The 19,536-nt window shown below is 44.5% G+C and overlaps 1 protein-coding gene and 1 long non-coding RNA gene across 2 annotated transcripts; one reads left to right on the top strand and one right to left on the bottom strand.

The window, feature by feature from the left end:
* The first annotated feature begins 32 nt into the window (after positions 1–32).
* On the top strand, positions 33–16,327 carry vimr2 (vimentin-related 2). The gene is made up of 10 exons (XM_062393380.1): positions 33–319; positions 1,021–1,171; positions 1,299–1,454; positions 1,581–1,700; positions 4,684–4,779; positions 7,283–7,414; positions 9,457–9,588; positions 11,972–12,082; positions 12,755–12,879; positions 15,372–16,327. The coding sequence occupies exons 1-10, from the start codon at positions 210–212 to the stop codon at positions 15,412–15,414; spliced, it is 1,176 nt and encodes a 391-aa protein (XP_062249364.1). The 5' UTR covers positions 33–209; the 3' UTR covers positions 15,415–16,327.
* On the bottom strand, positions 1,627–4,143 carry LOC133958522 (uncharacterized). The gene is made up of 3 exons (XR_009921689.1): positions 2,541–4,143; positions 2,117–2,221; positions 1,627–1,753 (listed from the first exon to the last, which is right to left on the bottom strand). It is a non-coding gene; the product is annotated as an uncharacterized LOC133958522 (long non-coding RNA).
* Positions 16,328–19,536: the final 3,209 nt, after the last annotated feature.

The raw sequence follows: 19,536 nt of genomic DNA on the forward strand, positions 1-19,536 counted from the left end.
TTGGATGTATTTTGCGGCTCACTCCTCAGGTGCATGTGAGATCGTTGCCGGCTGATGTTCACGCTATAGTTAGTCTCCTCAGCGACAGATGAGAGATCCACCGCCTCAGTGGTACATTCTCATTCCTTGTGAATATAAAACCCCAACGGGGAGCTGCTGACTCTTGTTTGCCTGTTGTGTTGTCGTCCAGTTTGAATCTGTCTGAAGCCATGGCCATGCTCCGAGTGTCTTCTTACCGGAGGCTGTTTGAGGAGGAAACGTGGGGTCGAGGTGGAGGGTTGAGTTTGCCGTGTGCGGGGCAGTATCGAGCCTCTGTCAGGTCAGTGTCTGTACATCATTTCAAAATGTTAGTGACATGTCACTGTGTTGTTCCAGTTAAAATATGTAGATTATAAGATGTTTCTAATCAGAAGTGAATATTTCTTTTGTGATTCTAAGGGTTTATTTGTACTTGAGGCAGAAACTGTGATATTTTAACAATTAAAAGCAGACGATAATAGATTTGCAAATATTTGTCCCCCTAAATATTCAAAGCGTCTGTTGAAAGGTGCTTTAAAGATTTAAATTAATACTAAACACATGGTTTAAAATACAATATAATGTGGTTGCGAGCAGGTGGATCTGTATTATATACTCTGGTACTTATAAGTAGCAGCTTGAGTATATTAAGATCATTAATCATAGTATATTAACTGTTCTAGTAGTAATACTGTAATCTAATAAACTCTTGAAACTGCCCTGTATATAAATAGTTATAAATGCTAAATGGGCCGGTTAAAGTAAAGTGTGGCCCTTGAGGGAAACTGTGATGTTGATGACAGATTCCTTTTGTGCTCCTGGAACATCACGGTGTATTGTTAATTCATCATGACGGGTCATGCAGACACGTGGAGAAGCATTTTAAACATGTTTCACCTTGTTTTTCTTCTTTTACTTTCTCTAGTAGCCTCTCAGGAATGTATGTAAACCCTTCATCGTATTCAGTGCAGTATTTATCTGTGCTCTGTGTTCTCCTCTCAGGCGTGCGGCCGCCGACAAGTGCGGCTGTGACTGTGACCAGCTGGACTTTGTCGCCGCCAAGTCTCTCAACAAGGAGGGTCTGAACCGGTTCGCCCTGGACCGCACCGTCATCGCTGCCCTCAACGACCGCCTGGTCGGCCTCATAGAGCTGGTGAGGCGGAGCAGTGACACGTCAGCACTTTGTTTTACCTCTGCTGCGTCCTCCCTCTGTTCTTGGTAAATGATGCAGTGAGTCTATATATATTTATACATTTCCTCTGTTTCTGTTTGCCCTGCAGGCTCGTTGTTTCGAGGCCGAGAACGAGTCACTTGAATGTCAGATTGTGGAGCTCGAGGAGAAGCCGAGCAGACGCCCAGCCGCCTCCTCCACCATCACCTCCCCTCAACCTGACTACAGCCTGGATGCAGTGGTGGAGAGACTGCGCAGGGAGAGGGTAAGTTGCTGCTGCAGCTGCTGGGTGTGTCTGCCGCATGTCTCAGTTACCTCAGCTGGTACAGTGACAGGCCAGGCTGATCTATGACCCTGTCACTACTCATCACTGTCCTGGCCCTCCCTGCAGGACGAGATTCTGTGCGACACCGAGGAGCTGCACAAAGAGCTGGAGTGTCTGAAGAGCGGCTACCAGGAGGTGGCACAGCAGAGAGTCTTCTACCAGCAAGAACGACAGGATGTGGCTGAGGTAGAGAACACAGTCAAGACAGTGGCATCTGACCGTGTGATGGAAGGAGACGCCTGAAGTGATAGGAAGCAGATTTAATGGTTTACTGTAAAGTGAAAAGCAAAGTGCTATCACTTTACAACAAGCTTTAAACCTGCAAGCATAGATTCTAGTAACATGAACACTGAACAGCATTAAGATCTGCAGCGTAACCCCACTGGTCAATACTAGTTTCCTTTTAATAGTGGATATGAAATAATTGCTGATCAATATTGATATTTACTACTTCAATTAGATTCAATCTTATTTGCTTAGTGCCGAAATCCCAACCTTCTGTCAATGTTACGTCATAAGGTTTAGGTTTTGACCGGTGTTTAATTGTAGCTTCTTTTTAGAGGACCATTAACTCTAAAGACACGAAAGTATTCTAGTTTCACCTCTTCTCAGCCAGAACCTCCTGCAAAGCCCTGAGTGCTGCTCCTCAGGCAAGGCTGATGTATTCGTATTGTCCGCGATTTCACACACAGAGGTCGTTCAATGTGCTGGAAAGAAATAAAGGAATCATAAAAATACATATAATCAACATAAATGGAATAAAGGCGTGTTGGAAGGAAAATCAGATGAGCAGAGATCTCATCAGAAATAAATCCTTGATCTGCACCAAACTCGAATGGTTTCTCTCCAGACCAGTACCGCATCCTCCCACCACGTAATCCTGTTAATTAACAGACTTAAACCTCTTTGGTGTAAGCAGGAATATATTGGTAAAGGTTCAGTTTTTAAATGTTGGAGTTTAGGTTAAATAATGAAAGGATTTTGTGATCAGTTTGAAAAACAACTGTTGGACTGTCCATGTCAGACCTTTATTGTGAGGGTGCCTGTGAAGCACTAGATGGCAGTGTTGGCTAGCTCCTCTCTGCTCCTCCTCCCCTCGGCCTCCTGCAGCTGAATCTGAGACACAGCCGCTCCTCTGCATCTCCACCCAACAGGTTTTGATCAGCAGCAGCCTCCCAGTCCGGGCTGGTGGCCCACTGTAACCTGAACCACCAACTTCCCGAGACCCCTCTCTACACCCCCCCAATCCTTCACAAATGACAGAGGCCATCCCCCCTCCAGGCCGGTCCAGATGAGAGGGGGTTTGATTTCTGCCTCACAGATGCAACACAGGGCTGTAATTCGGTTCTGTAATGTTCCTGCTGGCTCCGTCCTCTGGCTCTGAATTGGAAGCAGCTGTAGAGTGACAGGACTCGGTGTGAAATCAGCAGGGAGGTAGAGGAAGAAGAGCAGAGATGCGGAGGAGAGGAGCGGGTACTGCACAGCTCAACCCACAGTAATTCTCCCAACATAATGGGAGACTGACAGTGATGAAGCCGTGCACATTTGGTTTAATTTGTATTATACTGCTGACTATTGTGTTGCATTCCTCCTGCCGATTCCGATCCTTTCTCAAGACTCACAGATTTCCACCCTGACTTGTCTCCCTGCGATTTTCTTGCGTCGCCAGATGTCAGAGGCAGAAAACAGCCGAGCAAGTCAACTGAGTTAAACGTTATTCTCCATGATTTGAGTACAAAGGAGAGAACATTTGAATTGGCCAGCAGGTTTTTATATAGCGGGTCCAAATGCTCTTGAAGGTGGAAACAATGGTCACAGAAAAATGTATTGGTTGAACTAAGATGTGGCTCATAAGAGTACTTTCCTCTGCCAAGGAGTGCTCTCATGAAACCACATTTAAATTCAATAGGTCCCAACCTTTATATGGATCCGTACCAAATTGCACACACATCATCATCAAGATCCACAAATAGAAAAATGAGAAATCAACGGTAGTTTTGAAAATTGCAGCTTTGTCACAACGTTAAGAAATACCTGGATCTGCACCAAAACTTAATGGGTTCTTCCTTGGGTCATTCCCCAACCCCCTCCAAAAAAATTCGTGAAATCAGTTGAGTATTGTAAAATTGACTATTGACTACATGACTAATAAACTAATGCCTCATTCGAGGTAATCGATAAAGTTGTTTATCTGGGCAGAAAAACTGATGGTGGATTTATTTATGGTCTCTAGAGTTGCATCAATGTCTTCATATGACGAGGTGCACTTTGAATGTGATCTCCTCTAGAGACCTAAACACACAGATGTGCAGCTGCATCGAGTCTCACAACATCTTTTACTTTTTTCCATTAAGAGGTTAAAGAGTCAGATTAGTCCCTCAGAGTTAAAGGAAAGTAAATATTGGACATTGGTCAGGTGGACCGAATCCCAAATCTCAATTAACATTAATTTGCTCTCCTGGATGCAAAAACTAGGCCACTACACCGATGTTCTTGCCAAAGTAACTATAATGTTTTAACACGTTGTGATTACAGCTTGTTCTGTTCTCACCAAGTGGCAGAAAAATAAATGAATTCAGCTTTTAAGTTGTACAGACTTTGATTTACAACAAGTTTCTCTCCCGCTGCCGAATGATCCTTGAACACAGCAGCAGGACAGACTACTGGACCCACTGCTGTCCATCAGAGACCCTGGGACCCTGCCAGCCTCTGAACGAGGCTCCGCACCTTCACCCCCCCAACCCTCCCTGCATGTGCTCAGCTGTAAACGCAGTAATTGCATCCAATGCCAGTTAATCTGGTTCTTCTAAAAAGAGTGGATGAGCTGAGAACCCCTACTGGTGAATGCATCGGTGGACGGGGCTTTTGTGTCTAGTTAGCCTCCGTCTCATCTTCCTCCTCCTCCTCCTCCTCCTCCCCCTTCCTCTGCATTGCGGTGTCTTCTGGCTGTTCACTGAAACAGGGTGGATCTGCTGGTGCTGATCATTTTTTATTTTTTTTCAAATGGGTGTTCAGGGTTGGAAAAAAAGATTTCTTTTTTTTTTCATTTCAACCTGTGGTGTGATTTACGTCCCGAGCTGCAGAGCGCTCCTCTCAGACACCTCCACAAATTAAGTTCAACTTCTGTGCTTTCCGCCCTGCTCCTCTGGTAACCTGATTGTCTTCGCAGGTCGTGGATGCTGTGACAGCAGAGTGTTTGGCGCTGAGGGAGCAAGTGGCTATCTACGAGGAGCAGCTGGCCAACATGGAGGCCCGGCACAAGACGGTGAGAGGGAGAGAAGGTGCATCTCTGCAGTGTGATGAAAAGGAGCCGTTAATGGCTTTTAGAAGGACTCGATATGCAGCACATAGAAACACACGGGTGTGTCGGAGAAATGTTGAGACTTGTCTAGACACACAGATGTGATGACCTCACTCACCTTGATGAAGAGTTGTAGCCAAACTCAGCCATGTCAACAGAAACATGGGCAGAGGGGGTTTAAACATAAATCACACAAAACACAAAAGACAAAATATTACATCAGAATAAATCTATCTATGGTTTAGTGTTCACATTAACTGAACAGATAGATATTTACTCTACAATCACTCTACATTTGTTTGATTTGTGTAAAAGCAGGAAGTTATTAAGCAGGCTGTCACAATATGGGAGGTAAATGGAATGAAGTTCTACGGATGAAAAAACATCTGAAATCGTGAATAGTTGACAACATAAAACCGCAAATTGCCATTTTTAAACATTGTTTTTTATAGACATAAAAACAAACTGGACATAGGGATTTCATAAGTGACGTTTGGAGTCTGAGGTAGACAAGTTGGTTCTCTGATTCCAGTTTGAAGCCATGCCAACATAACTATATTTATAGTGCATGTTAGACGTGGTGCTAACACATACACAGTCAATGAGAAGATGACATCCATGCAAAGTCTAAAATGTTTCAGTTTTGCATGTAAACCAGATAATGAACTAACACACAACCCTATGTGTTTAGTGTGTCCTTCCCGTGCTAGTTCCAACTAACGTCTGTCCAATTCCAGACTGCACAGTATGTAAAGATGGTTGACGCGTCTCCCCTGTCTCCCACTATCCAGAAATGAAGCCAAAATATTCTGCATACGAACATTGAAGTCTTGTGCACTCGAGCCAGAATATGCAACGGTGTAGAGTCATTAGTCAATATCAGCTGTCAATCATAATAACCTATCTTTAACCTATCTTTTTATAGCATCAAATAACTAAGTGAAACCAAATTTACAGGAAAAATGACCCCTTGGACAAACATCAGTGTGATAAGAACAACCCTAAATTGACAGAGACCATCTTTGATTAACATTTGTTTGACCTTTTTTGGTTTGATAAATGTCCCATCCAGTAACCAGGAGGTGGGATTTTACCCACCTCCTGGAGCTCCCATGTTGTACAGTCGAGGTGTCTAATCCGCACAAACAGACCAGTGGTTAAATTCAAGCAAATTATTCAAGGAAAGAAGTTCGTCAGAAAAATGTATTTATATTTCACAGACAGAAATGACCGTGGCATCAATATTCTCATCAAACTCGAGGCAAGAAAGCAAATATGCATGTTCCCGTAAAATGTTGAACTCCTCCTTTAAAACATATGTTTGCAACCGATCACATACAACACACACCACTGGCTATGGCGTACCCGCACACAGCGTCCACAGTGTTCTCCACATCACCAGGAGATGACAGACGTGGCCCAGCATCAGGAGGCTGCAGGCGGAGAGAGGAGGAGGAGAGAGAGGCTGCTGAACCACCACCAGTTCCATCACTCTGTGTTTTTCACTGCAAAGCCGGGCTGCCCACCGTTTAACACACTCCCTCTGGGACTCGCTCGATAACTCACGGTCCGGGAAATGCGGCTGAATACCAAATGAAAACAGAAGTTCCCTTTGTTTTATTAACTGTTCTTATTATCAGCACTTGCAGATTCCCTATGCCCCACCCCCCCACCCGTCAAATCGACAGTCATGTCGTTATGAAGGTGGAGGGGAAGGAGGAAAACGTCAGACTGCCACTGCAGCTCTGTAACAGTTCATTTCCCTTCTAATGGATGTCTGGTGTTTTTTATGTACATATTGTACATATTGGGAACTGCAGACATACATGAGGTCTTTAGTGAACAAGCTAATACATCAAAATGTACAGGAGTGGTTTTGTTTTTGCAGTGGTGAAAGGTAATTAACCTCGTCACATGATGTTTTATATGACATATTTTAGGTACTTATACATATTTCCATTTATATACTTCAAATGCTTTCAGAGGGAAATATATAAATCTTCTCGCCATTACATTTATGTGACAACTGTAGCTACTAGTTGCATTACAAATTAAAATGTACACAGAGAGCGTATAACAGTAAAATCAATTCATCAGTGTAGTACTATGAGATTCAAAATGGTATTTCTTTACTTTCACCAGTGTGTCTTTACAGAGGCCACCATGTTTTTTTTTTTACAGTAGCCCAGACTGGACAAAGTAGACACCTTTTGAGTTTTTATAAAAAAGCTTTAGGTTATCACAGGTTCTCTTTAATGTTTGGAAGGGAAGGAAGAGGGGAGGTGTGTTCAGCTGCACCATACAACTGCACCACTAGAGGTCACTCAATTCTACACACTGAACCTTTAAGCAAATGAAGGGGAGTTAAGTTTAAAATGGCAGGGGATGTAAAAACCAAAAACTGCACTTAAATCCTCTGTTTGACTAAATATACTGATTTAAATTCCACCACTGTTTGTGTGAGCAGGAGGTGGAGAGTATGCTGGATCCAGCCGACTGGACCACAGGAGCAGCTGCAGCTCTTGGATTCTGCAGCCCGGACATGACTCCGGTCCTGGATGTGAAGGAGTTCTACTGCCAGCTGGCTGAGAGTCTCCAGGTACCACACACTGTCCCATAAAACCCATCAACAGGACATGAACGGGCTAAATGCTTTACTGTAGCATGTGTGTGTACATTTTCAGAGCCACGGTTCTATTTATGATTTAAGATGCACTCACATACACACCAGGGGATGGAATTATATTTTTACTTTACGAACTAGACCTAGACCTAGAATAGAATGTAATTCTATCTGTTATCAGCTATAGTCGTTACCTACTTATTCTTATTTTTCATTTAAAAACATATACATGTCAAATACATAGTTAAAGATAAACCCAGTGTTGACCTATTAATTTTTCAAACATTTGTAGAAATGGTCAAGAGAAAATGAGAGGTTGTGGATTTCTGTCCACTTCTGTTGTGAATGTGAATATTAAGAGTTGAGTGCATCGAGATCAACAGCTGGTGGTGCAGACTTTCCAGCTGGGTGCCATTAAACCATCAAGGAAGAAAAGGGCAGAAAGAAATGATGGAAGTAAAAACACCAGTCAAAACACAGAAGGTGGAAAACTATGTAGAAAACGAGATGGAGATATGACATTTACGTTTGTTGTTATAGTCTCAATGTCGGACATTTTCATCTGCTGCTATTCTTAGTTTCTCTGGGGCATATTTAAGTCTGATGCTTCTTGTACATCAGGATTCATTTACTGACTATATTCTGCATTTTGTTGCACTTCGTTTTTTCAGTAAAAATGTATTCAATCCAATGGGTGGAAATACACATTATGAATTGTCAGGGGGCAAAAAAGACAGATTCCCTATTGAGTCTTTATGGGGTTCCATTATTAGTCATTCAGGCAAAAACTAGAAATAGGTCAGAAAAACAACAGAACGCCTTCTTTTTTTCTCTCTCTCACTAATCATCTTATGACCCATTAGATTTATCTTTTGACCCTCAAGAAGGGACACGACCCCTGTGTTGGGAAACATTGGACTAAACTACTAAGCTGTACATGAAATAATACTTATACCACCTCTTAAAAATGGATCCATCAGTAATGAAAAAAACGATAATGTAATATATGATGCACAGATGACAAGTGCATTTAGCAGTATTTCTTCAAATCAGTGTACTGCTGCTTTTATTTATTAAGTCAAAGAACATCTGAATAGTTCCCCCCCCCCCGTACACGGACACCACTGACACCTATTGACCACCTGACCTCTCCTATTTTCATCACACTGCCCTCGCTCTCCCTCTGCAGCGGGCCGTTCAGGCGTAAATCTCAGCTTTCACAAATCACACCACGATACTCCCACTTGTTTTCTTTCCCCCTTAACACAACACGAAGGAAGAACTCGAGAATCAGAGCTGCGATTCTGGACCCGCACAGAATGCGTGTGCGCGTGCGCGTGTGTGTGTTAGTTACAAAGCGCAGAGGTGCTGCATTGGGGTCAGACAATAGCTCCGGTGGGTCTGACCTCCTCTGGAGCGAGGATGTCTGTGTGGTTCAGAGGTCAGAGCTGTAATCAGACTGCTGGCCGCCTTCCCAGGCTCCTCGGCAGCAGTGGAGTGGATGCTGGTTTGTGTGTGTGTGTGTGTCCTTCATATAGAGGCATGGTTGATTGGTAGCAGCATATTCATGTATTATTGTGTCTGTCTAGATGCATTCATGTTTTTTTGTCTCCCCTTAAACTCCATTTCTATTTACTCTCTCTGCCTCAGTCTCCTTCCCTCTCTTCTCTCGCCAGCTGGACACCGTCCTGTCTGAGCCTGGCCTCCATTATGAGATGCAATTGTCTCAATGCTGCAATGATTGCTATTGGGTTTGAACAGTAATGGTGATTGCTGGCGGACTCCCACACACCTGTGCACCCTCATGCTGCTCATTTCGGCTGCACTTGTTCCATCTAATCAGGACTATGCTGTACACAAGGAGAGCTTCAGTCGTCTGCTCGTACGAGAGGCTCTGATTGCTCTTTGCTCCCCCGTCAGAGTGAACTGTCCTCCGTGGTCTGTTAGACTGAAACCAAAAGGTTTTCATCCTAAAAACTTTCACTTAATCACTGATCTCTCTCCGTCTGTCTCTGCAGTACGAGTGCGGAGCCGCCTCCCCTGCTGCAGTTCGCGCTGGTGATCGAAAACAACTGGAAGTGGGAGCTGCCGGAGGGTCAAAGGTCACAGACTCGCCAAAGATACAGGACGTCGGTGAGCTGAAGATGCTGGTGAGTTGACTCTTTAAAGGCTAAGTTCACTCAAATTACACAGACTTAGCGTTAGCTTGTTTTGTCTCTGAGATTTATGTCTCGCACATTTTCTATATTTAAAACAATTTTAAGTATGAAGTATGCAAACGAGTCCTGTGCACATTTGTGTAAATATAGTTTGAGAATCCTCTTACTTATGTATTTGCTGAGGGTTAAATTAGAGGATTGATACCACCAGCCAGCAGCTGGTTAGCTTAGCTTAGCACAAAGACTGGAAACAATAGACTGTATGCCCGACATGACGGCTTCCAAAAGTGAGTTTAGGTCTTAAACCCTGCCTCCTCCATGTTAGTGGATGGCACAAGGACATAACTAAAAAGTTTGGTGCATGTTGATAAAATGTTTTGGTCATTTTAGGTAGTTCTTATTTATGTGTTTGTCCAAAGTCAAGCTGGCTTTATGCTAAGCTAAGTTAGCTTGTAGTAGCTTTACTTTACAGACATGAGAGTGGGTGATTGAAATGACATACATGTTTCATTTTTTTAAAGGGGTACAGACCCATAATGGTCTCATTTATACCACATTTGAACCCCTTTAGCTGATACCCACAGATTCACATCTACCCATAATGCATTTCCCACCTCTTTAAAACACAGAGAAGAGGAGTTTCAAGGCTCACAACCGGCTCTGCATCGGCCATCAGCTCCTAAATCAGACGTAATGATGCGAATGAATGGTTTCCCACAGCAAAGACCCAGGGAGTGGAGGGCAGCTGAGTGACAGCGGAGCAACAGTGTGGGAGATGGTGCTGACCAGTGTGTTTACTCTGCGGACACTTTCAGCGGGAGATGTGAACGGCTCCACTTCAGCTCAGACAGGATTTATCGCTGTCCGTGTCCTCTGTTATTAGGCACAGTCTCTCAGAGCGGCTGCAGCATCATAAACACCTTAAAACCTCCCACACACACACACTGACTGGAAACTTCCTCTGCAAATGGAAGAGAAGGAATAAACCTTCTGATATTTTAGAGAAACATGTCGCAGAACCGACCGTGCTTTGCAGGAAAGCGAGGCATCAGGAAACTGTGACTCAACAACACAGAAAACAACCTCCTCTTAGTTTTCGGACCACAGCCGACACCTTACCACATCTGTAACAAACATGGTGGTTTGGTTCTAATTACAGCGGCTGTGGCTGTGCCTCCACCTTCTTTAAATAAACAGAGCGCCTCTGTAACCACAGCACAAGTCTCCCGACATCATCCACCTCCCTCTAATACAGCAGCGCACACACAAGCCCCAGTTCTGCCCGATCCCGCCTGACGGATGGACAGCTCGGCCCGATCTGCTCTGTTTCCTCTCTCGGCTGTGATGGATGCCTCGGGTCTGGTTTCTCACTGAGACGCAACATGGCCAAACAAACAGATTGCAGTGAAATCCGTCTGGACGCAGAAATACGTAGTATAATGGGGCAGGCACTTATGGGGCTGTACACTACAACTACTCCCACTACACACAAACACAGCCAGGCCTCACTCATCATGGCAGGGAGAGCGGAGGAGTGTGCGAGTTAAGTGACTTGACCATGTCGGGGAGTCGTCATCGGACGAGGGGTAGTGACTGGCCGGACCGCTGAATGACGAGCGGGACCGCCTGGATCCCCCATCTGCCTGCAACATCTCATTGTTGAACTTGTGTGATTGCTGTTATAACTCACAGCAGCAAGACTCAGACCAGAGGAGGGATCCTCCTCATGCAGTTTAGGATCGAAGAAACCCGGTTTATTTGTGTTAATTAAGTTTAGTTAGTAGGAGCTTACTTTCTGTGCTTTTGTGTGTAATATGGATAATACATTGGAGCCTGCACACGAATCCTCTTCTCAGTCACTGTTTTGGGTTTGGTGTCTTTCCTCAAATTCTGCCCTCATCATCCCCATCTGCAGTAAACAAGAGCTGAAAACCAAGATACTTCTCTCACTATTTGTGGATTTGTGGTTTTCCGATGATTCAAATTCCTGCTGATGTCTCTCTCTGTCCGCTCGACGTGTAAACAGTTGCTAGCACGTTAGCAAACACCATAACAAGTTGAACGGAAGAAATGAGAGTTTTCTGTTTCAAATTGATGCAGGAATCTAGTTTCAGGACAAATTGTGTTGAGGTTCAAACGCTTTGTTGACATTGAGCCGTGGCTCAGGGCAGAAGATCGGTGGTTTGATTCCAAGCTCTTCCATCTGCATTGCTTTGCAGACAGCTTATGAATGAAATGATATAAAAGCTCAGTGTGTCTATACAACTGGATTAAGCTCATTGAAATTTTGTATTTTATAACTTTCTTTTATAATAAATGTATACATTTGCTTGTGTTTAGAAGTGAATACTCGCTGCTGTTTGTGTTCCTGTAGATTTCCGAGCTACAAAAGGAGCTTGTGGAGCTTGAGAAGTGTAACGAGGAGCTGGAGGATGAGGTAGAGATGAAGACGTCTGCATACATGGATGAGATTGCTGATTTGAAGGTATGAGAGCGGACTCATTACTGTAGTCTTAAGCCTGAAACATGCCTCTGCGTTTTCACGGGCCCGTAAGCGCAAGAGCCCTTCCGGGTCCCTTACGTGCTTATTTATCCCTCCTTACGTGCTGACGGGTGTCGACCCCCTTTTCTAAAATTTACGGCAAAGCTCCGCAAGCTCACTCAGCCCGCAAGGCTGTGATTGGTCTGCTCTACATCCCTTCTGGAGCTGCATTTCCGGTTTCATGCCCCCATAATACCGGCAGAAATCACGGAAGATTTAGAAGAACGAATATGGACCAAATAGAAGAGCACTTGGCAGAAGATATCCGATAGTATGATCACTTGTATAACCTGTCACTGACTGGCGGATTTGTCCGCCAGAAAAAGGCTACGAGGAGCCGCAGTGGCTATGTAAATAAACAATCGACGAAGTAGAAAGAAGGCGTCTCTAAGGTCGTCTTCGACAAAAAGCATTACTCCGCCTAGTGTTCTGGTGCGGAATTGCTTTGTAAGACGCGCAACGGTTGGGGAAGCATGAATGAAAACGAGTCTTGCGCCACAGCGGCGTGAAAAGACGCAGACGCAGTCGCAGAAGCATGTTTCAGGCTTTAGGCTGTAATGGACCAGGGTTTCTGGACTAACACTTAACCTCTCCTGGGGTGTGTGTGTTGTCCAGTTCACCATGGCTGAGATGCGGCAGCAGGAGGCTGACTTCCAGGTGCAGATGAAGGAGCAGTGTGAAGACTACAAGGAGCTGCTCAGTGAGAAGATGGCCAGAGACATGGAGATTGTCGCCTACAGGTCAGAAAGTTATAACTGTTAAAATATCTCGAGTGGAACATCCTGGGACTTATCTTATAGCTTTGATTACATTTTAATTTAAAGACAATCTTGGAAAGTAGACCATAATTTAATAATGAAGAGCTGTTGTTAATACAGTGATTACATTGATCCTAAGTGTCTTCATAATTTTTAATGTGATTTAGCTGCAGTTGTTATTCTTTAACACACCTAAAGTTTTACCCCACACCTTATGTCTTGTGCAGCGTGATACAATAACTCCAGAGACATGCGATGACCAAGGGACAGAGGGGTCCAAGTTGCACTGAGGCTGGGGGTCTGTAGGATTATATAAAACAACACTGTGGAGCGGGGATGGTTTAACTGTGTCTGATGGACAACATGGCGTTTTCTCATTCCAACAAAAACACTGATCCCTATGACTTCACTGATTAGTTTGTCTTCTCCTGTTAAAGCTGCCGCAGTTCCTGATTGCAATTAAAACCCTTAGACCCTGGGCGTTCACTGACGCACTGTAGAACTGTAGATTCCCATCTTCTGCGGTAGGAGGTGAAATGAAAACAGTCGTCGCCCATGGTGCTCGACAGAGTGCTGCACGTTGTGTAAACCTGTCGAGGAGAATGAGCTGTCAGATGCAAAGCACATATAATGATCCCGGGATGATTTTGTTAGATTTACATCAACTCCTTGATGTTTACTTTTGAAATTCTTTACACGTGAGCTCATTACAAGAATCACAAGAAACAACACATGGAAGTGAGCGAAAGACATTGTCCCCGTCCTTCAACAACAATCTCTGCAAAAGTGTCACTGTGAATAATACATCGAGTATTTCCGCAAGATTCTTTGTATGAGTCCAAGCATCTCATATTGTGTCATCGGACAAAGGCCTGACATTAGGGGCCGGCTGGGGCCACAGGAAACGGCTTCTGCGTCTGATGCAGTTTCCTGTATATGTGACCTTGAAGACGTTTCATACCATTCGCTCCGTTCACTGAGGTTGTTCAACCATCTGGTGTGAGGACTGACGCACTTCAGCCCTCTCCTCCCGCTGCCATGGACTTCCTCTGGTGGCCCTCCACTGCCCATCCGACTGCATGCGGCCCCCAGGGGGCCCCGCTGCAGGCCTGGGTTCAGACCCTCACAATACCTCATTAGAATGGGCAAAGAGGACCTCACACTGTCAGCGCTGCGTGCTGGGCTCCTGCCAGCTCGTCTCCACGCCAGCCTGTTAATGTCAGCATCCCCCCCCACCCCTCACTTACACACATTTCCAAATTCACCACAGATTCAATTCCCTCTCGCTACAAAACAGACTGTACCAAAGACATTTAAGGGGAACGAAAGACACGCAGTCGATGCCAACTTCTTTTTTTCCCCTCTCCTCCCTTTCTTTATTCACTGGTTGTTTTGTCATCCGTGATTAAAACCATGAATAAGAAATGAAAATGGTGGCGGTTGTTTAATCTCTCTGTGCCGTTGCAAACTGTCTGCAAAACAGACCTTAATGACCCCGGGCTGCAATTAGCGGGTGTCTCATGGCCTGTGAAAGCATCTCGGAGCAGTTCTGTGCAGATGCTCACTGCTGTGCTCACTGCTAATGGGAACCATGTTGCACTGCACCTCATTCACTGGGGTTTTTCCCCCCGCTGCTGCATGACACAGCAAACAGGTAGCTCCACTCATAACATGCACTTTGGTTAAGTGTTCTTTTAGCAGTAGATGATTGTTGGGCCTTTTTTTTATAAAGGAGCTATAATCAAAAAATTCATAAAGAAGCTCCATGAAGTTTATTTCCTCTTTCAGCTCGTTGTTTTGGTTTGTTGTGACCTCTCGCTGCTGGTTCACTCCCACCGCTCTCATCACTAGTGTTTCCAGATGCCGCAGGCAGATGTTTCTCATGTTGCGGGGAAATTGCTTTAAAAACTAACTGTGCTGTTTTAAAAAGTCACTGCGCTCTACCTGCCCAGCACCAAGCAGAGACACAGTCAGCGGCAGATCTGTCCTTCAGGAGTCGGTGGAGATGAAAGAAGAGTGGATGTCAGACTGAGTTTCTGAGAAATGATCATGTTGCTCAAACTTGTCAATGCTCTTTCACCACATCAACTTAAAATGTGATGAAATGTCCGTGTTGTGTTTACAGAGTGTTTCTGCAGTTCCGTGTGTCAGTGTGGCATTAAATATACTAATCAAACCTCTGTTTACTAATATCAAACATTATTGTAGTCAGTTGTCTATTTATTTTATTGTGGATAGTGTACAGTTAAGACTCAACTTATCTAAACATCATTAATTAGTTAATCAAATGTAAGAATAATCTGCAGATACATTGTTACTGAAAAAACTTTTTAACTTTACTCTTAAGGTTATTTGTTTGTGTGCTATCAATTCTTTTTGGTTGATAAACAATTGTGTTTTTTCGATGTGTAGGAATTTCGTCAGTAGCTAAACTAAAACTGTTCACCTGCTTTCTGTGTGTTTGTGTAATTCAGGAGTCTGTTGGAGGATGAAGAGGAGAGGCTGTGCGACCTGTGAGTCGAGGACGAAGAGTGAGACCAGGCGGCTGGAGTTTGGATGGATGCTCCCACACACACAGACACACACACACACACTCGGATTAGAAAACAGACAATAGTAAAATGCAGACCCAAATCGGCACTAGGACAAAGCTCAAGGTACAGACGGAGCAATTTGAGCAGATGTAAACTTATCATGACAGATTAATGCTGTCTGGAGGCCTAAGCCGGCCCATTGATAACAGGTCGCTGGCAGATGACCCCGAGACTCCAAGAAAGATGGAAGTGTCTAAAAGTGGGAGGGAGGTGGGAGGAAGGAGGAATGGGGTTCAGGCCAGGAGTGTGTATCCATTCAGTGTCTGGCAGGGATATTTCCTCAAGTGGGTTTTATCTTTACCAGTTCAGTGATGTGATTCATAAATGTTTTGTCCCCTCATTGTCGAACAAGTCTCACACACAAACACACACACTCACACGCACACCAGAGGCTGAGCAGTGCGGCTCCTTGAAGTGCTCCCTCCTCTGATTCCACCTCGTCCATCACTCACACTCTGTCTGATTACCAGCTCTTAACCCTTGACCCCTTCACTGTTAACAAACACATTGACCTCCCCCCCTCCCCCCCGTGACCAAAAGCGTCTCACCGTCCTTTAGCTTTTACAGTCGCGCATTCATGTTGGTTTTTACATGTAACTGTTTGCTTTTCAAATGGTTCGTGAAGATGTTTCCCTGCAGCTCATATACGAGTCCAGCACCTGGATCCTTCTACAAGAAAAGAGTCCTTATTCCTTCCTAGTACACGACTTTAGTGATCCTTTTTTTTCCGTATTTGCTCCAAGTCGTGTGTGATAAATCATCTTTGGCTCCTGCTTCTGCCCGAGAGTCAGAATGTGCTTCAGATTTAAATTAAATAAAAGTGTTTGCTTGAGAGATCGCCTTGTACCGTGCAATTTCTTTCCTCTGTCTCGTGAGACCTGCTCGCGGATCCTGCAGCTTAAGACTCTCCCCGCACGAAGAAACTATGCAGAGTGGAGCGGAGTGATTTATGTTCCGTGATCCCTCTTTCACTCATCTTCGTGCTTAGCCAGAGATTTGAACATTCCCAGCTATTTAATGATCTCAAAGGCTTGTTAGCTCGGCCGTAAAAGATGAAAAATGCTGCTAATAATGGATCAGATAAGATTAGCCACAGTCTGGGAACTTGTGGCGATGAGGAGTTGGCCTGTGTGATAATTGAGTTCAGTGTGTGGAGAAGGGGCTCGGTGGCTGCATGTGACTCCTTCAATTGTCAGGACGTGAAACATGGCCGTGCTGACGGAGGAAGCTGCCGTGATTTCTCAGGACTGAGGAGCTTTATCAGGACCTCGGTAAAGAGGAGCTGAAGGACGTTGTTTTCCCTCAGTCCCCTCTCTCCTATCTCTCAAATCAAAAGCCAGTGGACCACACAGTGTTCCTGATCGCATGCAGCTGCACTGTCTCTGCCTTGTGCTGAAGACGAATATATCCTAAGATATCCTTGTCTGCTGGATAGTATGGAAATTAAGAGAAAAAATATTGTCAATTTACATTCAGAAGAAAAGTTAATAAGGTGTCCGATAAAAGGCCCAAGAGTTATGGTTAAATTCAAACTCACTCAACCAAATTTCACACACTCATAGATTTCAGTTCTCTGAATGTGCCTGATTCCTTTCATCAAGATCCATGAATTATTTCCTGAGAAAATGTCAATACAACTAAATAAATTCTTTCACATCCTTCCACTAAGTTTTGTGGTAATGAGTCCTTTAGGTTTTCTGTAATGTTACTTTAAACAAACCAACCACCAATCAAACAAATGGACAGGGGTGAATTACCTTGGCGGTTGTAAAAATTATTGATATTGAATATTAGATCATTATGTATTTTCAGCCCCTTTCACCTCTTTATACAAATAAAATGGAAAACTTTCAGAATCATAATAAATTAAAAAACAGCCTAAATATAAAATATTGTTCTCTGACAATACAAAACAATGAAATAATGCATTTAAACAATTATCAGTGAACACCCGAGTACAATATAAGGTATGTCAATAAGCTCATGATAACATAACTACTATCACACACAGCCTCAGGATACACGGTTCAGATCCAGATGTGCTCCCATGAAAGCAAAAACCTAAAATGTTAAATGAAGTTCTAGCTTCATTTATAAGACAATTACCTCCTTCAAATACTCCTGATATTTGCAAGTGTGGTGACCCCTGCCCTCCTCTGTATTGCTTTGGCCCCGTCACACGTCCGTGACAACTGAGAAAAATGCGTTAACCCCTCAAAGCTGGCCGGTGACACCGAGTGGCCCGGGGCAGGGGCTGTGGCACCTCCGCTCCTTGAAGCCGGACAATTTGATTTGGAGGCGGCGATTTTCAAAGCTGAGTCACGGATCAGTGGTCATCCTGTGCTGTGGCCTTTTCATCCCACTTTTTTTTTTTCTCTTTGCCTTGATGAGTTCTGTGGAGTGGGGGGGTTGGGGCGAGAAAAATAAAACTTGTGACCAACACCAACAAACAAAGAAGTCACTGCCGGGGATGGATTAGCTTTGAGCGTTCACTGAAAGAAACCGTTTCACACAACATGTGCTTGTGGACATAACATCCAGTTAACTCCACATGGGGCAGGAATGTCTTTACATTAAGAGTGGCAGGGCCGGGCTGATAAATTATGACACGTGAGCTCATTGAATCAGTCGACATATCTTCAATCTGAGGCAGTGGAATCTGATTAAGGCCCTGAGGTAATGCTAACCCGGGTCAGCCCGCACGGCTCGGCTCACATAGGTACCCCTAAAATACCCTTATCCCCGCAGGTTGGCTCGGACAAATAAACACTGTCTTCACCGAGGACAAACGTCATCGTTCAAAGTCTCTTCATGACGGCCTGGATGTGACGGACCAAGCTGGTGTTTAGAAAGCAAATAAATAAGAGAGGACGGGCTGGAATCAAGGAAGAAAATAAGACCACTGAAAATATACAAAGGGGAAAGAGTTATTGAGAAAGTATTTCCTTAACAAGAGGGGAAACAAATAATAAATAATGAGGCCCCTCTCCCTTGAGGCCGGACTGGCACGCCTGAGGGTAGCAGGAAGTGGGCATCCCTCTCTTTTTAAAGGGGTCGTGGACAGATTCCCACTGTGGGAGCATCACAGGAGACAGAGCCTGAGAGAAAACTGCTTAAAGGAATGTTTACACACACACAATGCTGAATGAAGATGGTGGTAGTGTGACTGTGTAACCCCCGGGTCCCCCATCATGTCATCGCTTTAGTTCCCCCCCCCCCCCATATCTGCAGTCCCACTCGGCCTGTGTAACTGAGCGACTGCTGACAGCTGTGACCCGACAGTTACCCTGCGCTCCCCCAACTCGAGTCCGTCCCAAAGCAGGTGGCAAACACCAGCAGCACGAGACTCCTCAGCTCCATCTGCCACCGCGGAGAATTCTTGATACCTTTACTTCTTGGCAAACTCTCCACTGCCTTGTCTTGTGATCGGAAGATAAAGCAAGGCAGGTTTTTTATTTTTTTATTATTATTTCCCCAAACTCCTCACTGTGGGTTAGTCGGGGCCAAAGTGGATAAAAGTTTTCCCTCAGTCTCCAAAGTATTCAGTTAATCAACTTCCCAGGACGTGCTGGATGGAAGCAGATGAAAGTCTGTGCCACAGGGAACACGAGGGGGAAGAGAAGCCAGGATTTGTATTCTGCTGCAGTGGCTTTCATACCCATTAACGGGTGTTAGCATCTTTTTAAGCGTATTGACTTTATTGTCAGCTTAGGGCTTACACAGATCCAACCATTTGCTGTATTGGATTCTTGGCAGATGGCCTGCATGGATCCTGGCCACCCTTGAATTTACTTCGCATGTTAATCTTCACCTTGTCAGTGGATGGGCTGCTCCCTGCTCTTACACTCTACGTATTGGAACGTATGTCTCGGTTGTAATGGTTTCTTATCAGTGAGAAAAAAATTATTCACACAGTTTCCGCTCGTGCTCCCCCCCCACCCGCCCATACTGCAGCACTTAAACTGATGATTTCTCTGGAATGTCTCTGATGATGGATGACATACTCTTCTATGCAGTGAGATCATATGAACACACTAGTAGTAGA

This window comes from Platichthys flesus, chromosome 8, assembly GCF_949316205.1.
Source record: "Platichthys flesus chromosome 8, fPlaFle2.1, whole genome shotgun sequence".
NCBI lineage: Eukaryota > Metazoa > Chordata > Actinopteri > Pleuronectiformes > Pleuronectidae > Platichthys > Platichthys flesus.

Coding starts and splice junctions, on each gene's coding strand:
- vimr2 (XM_062393380.1), top strand. CDS start 210: ATGGCCATGCTCCGAGTGTCTTCTTACCGGAGGCTGTTTGAGGAGGAA. Junction 320..1,020: donor CAGTATCGAGCCTCTGTCAG/GTCAGTGTCTGT, acceptor TTCTCCTCTCAG/GCGTGCGGCCGCCGACAAGT. Junction 1,701..4,683: donor AACGACAGGATGTGGCTGAG/GTAGAGAACACA, acceptor TTGTCTTCGCAG/GTCGTGGATGCTGTGACAGC.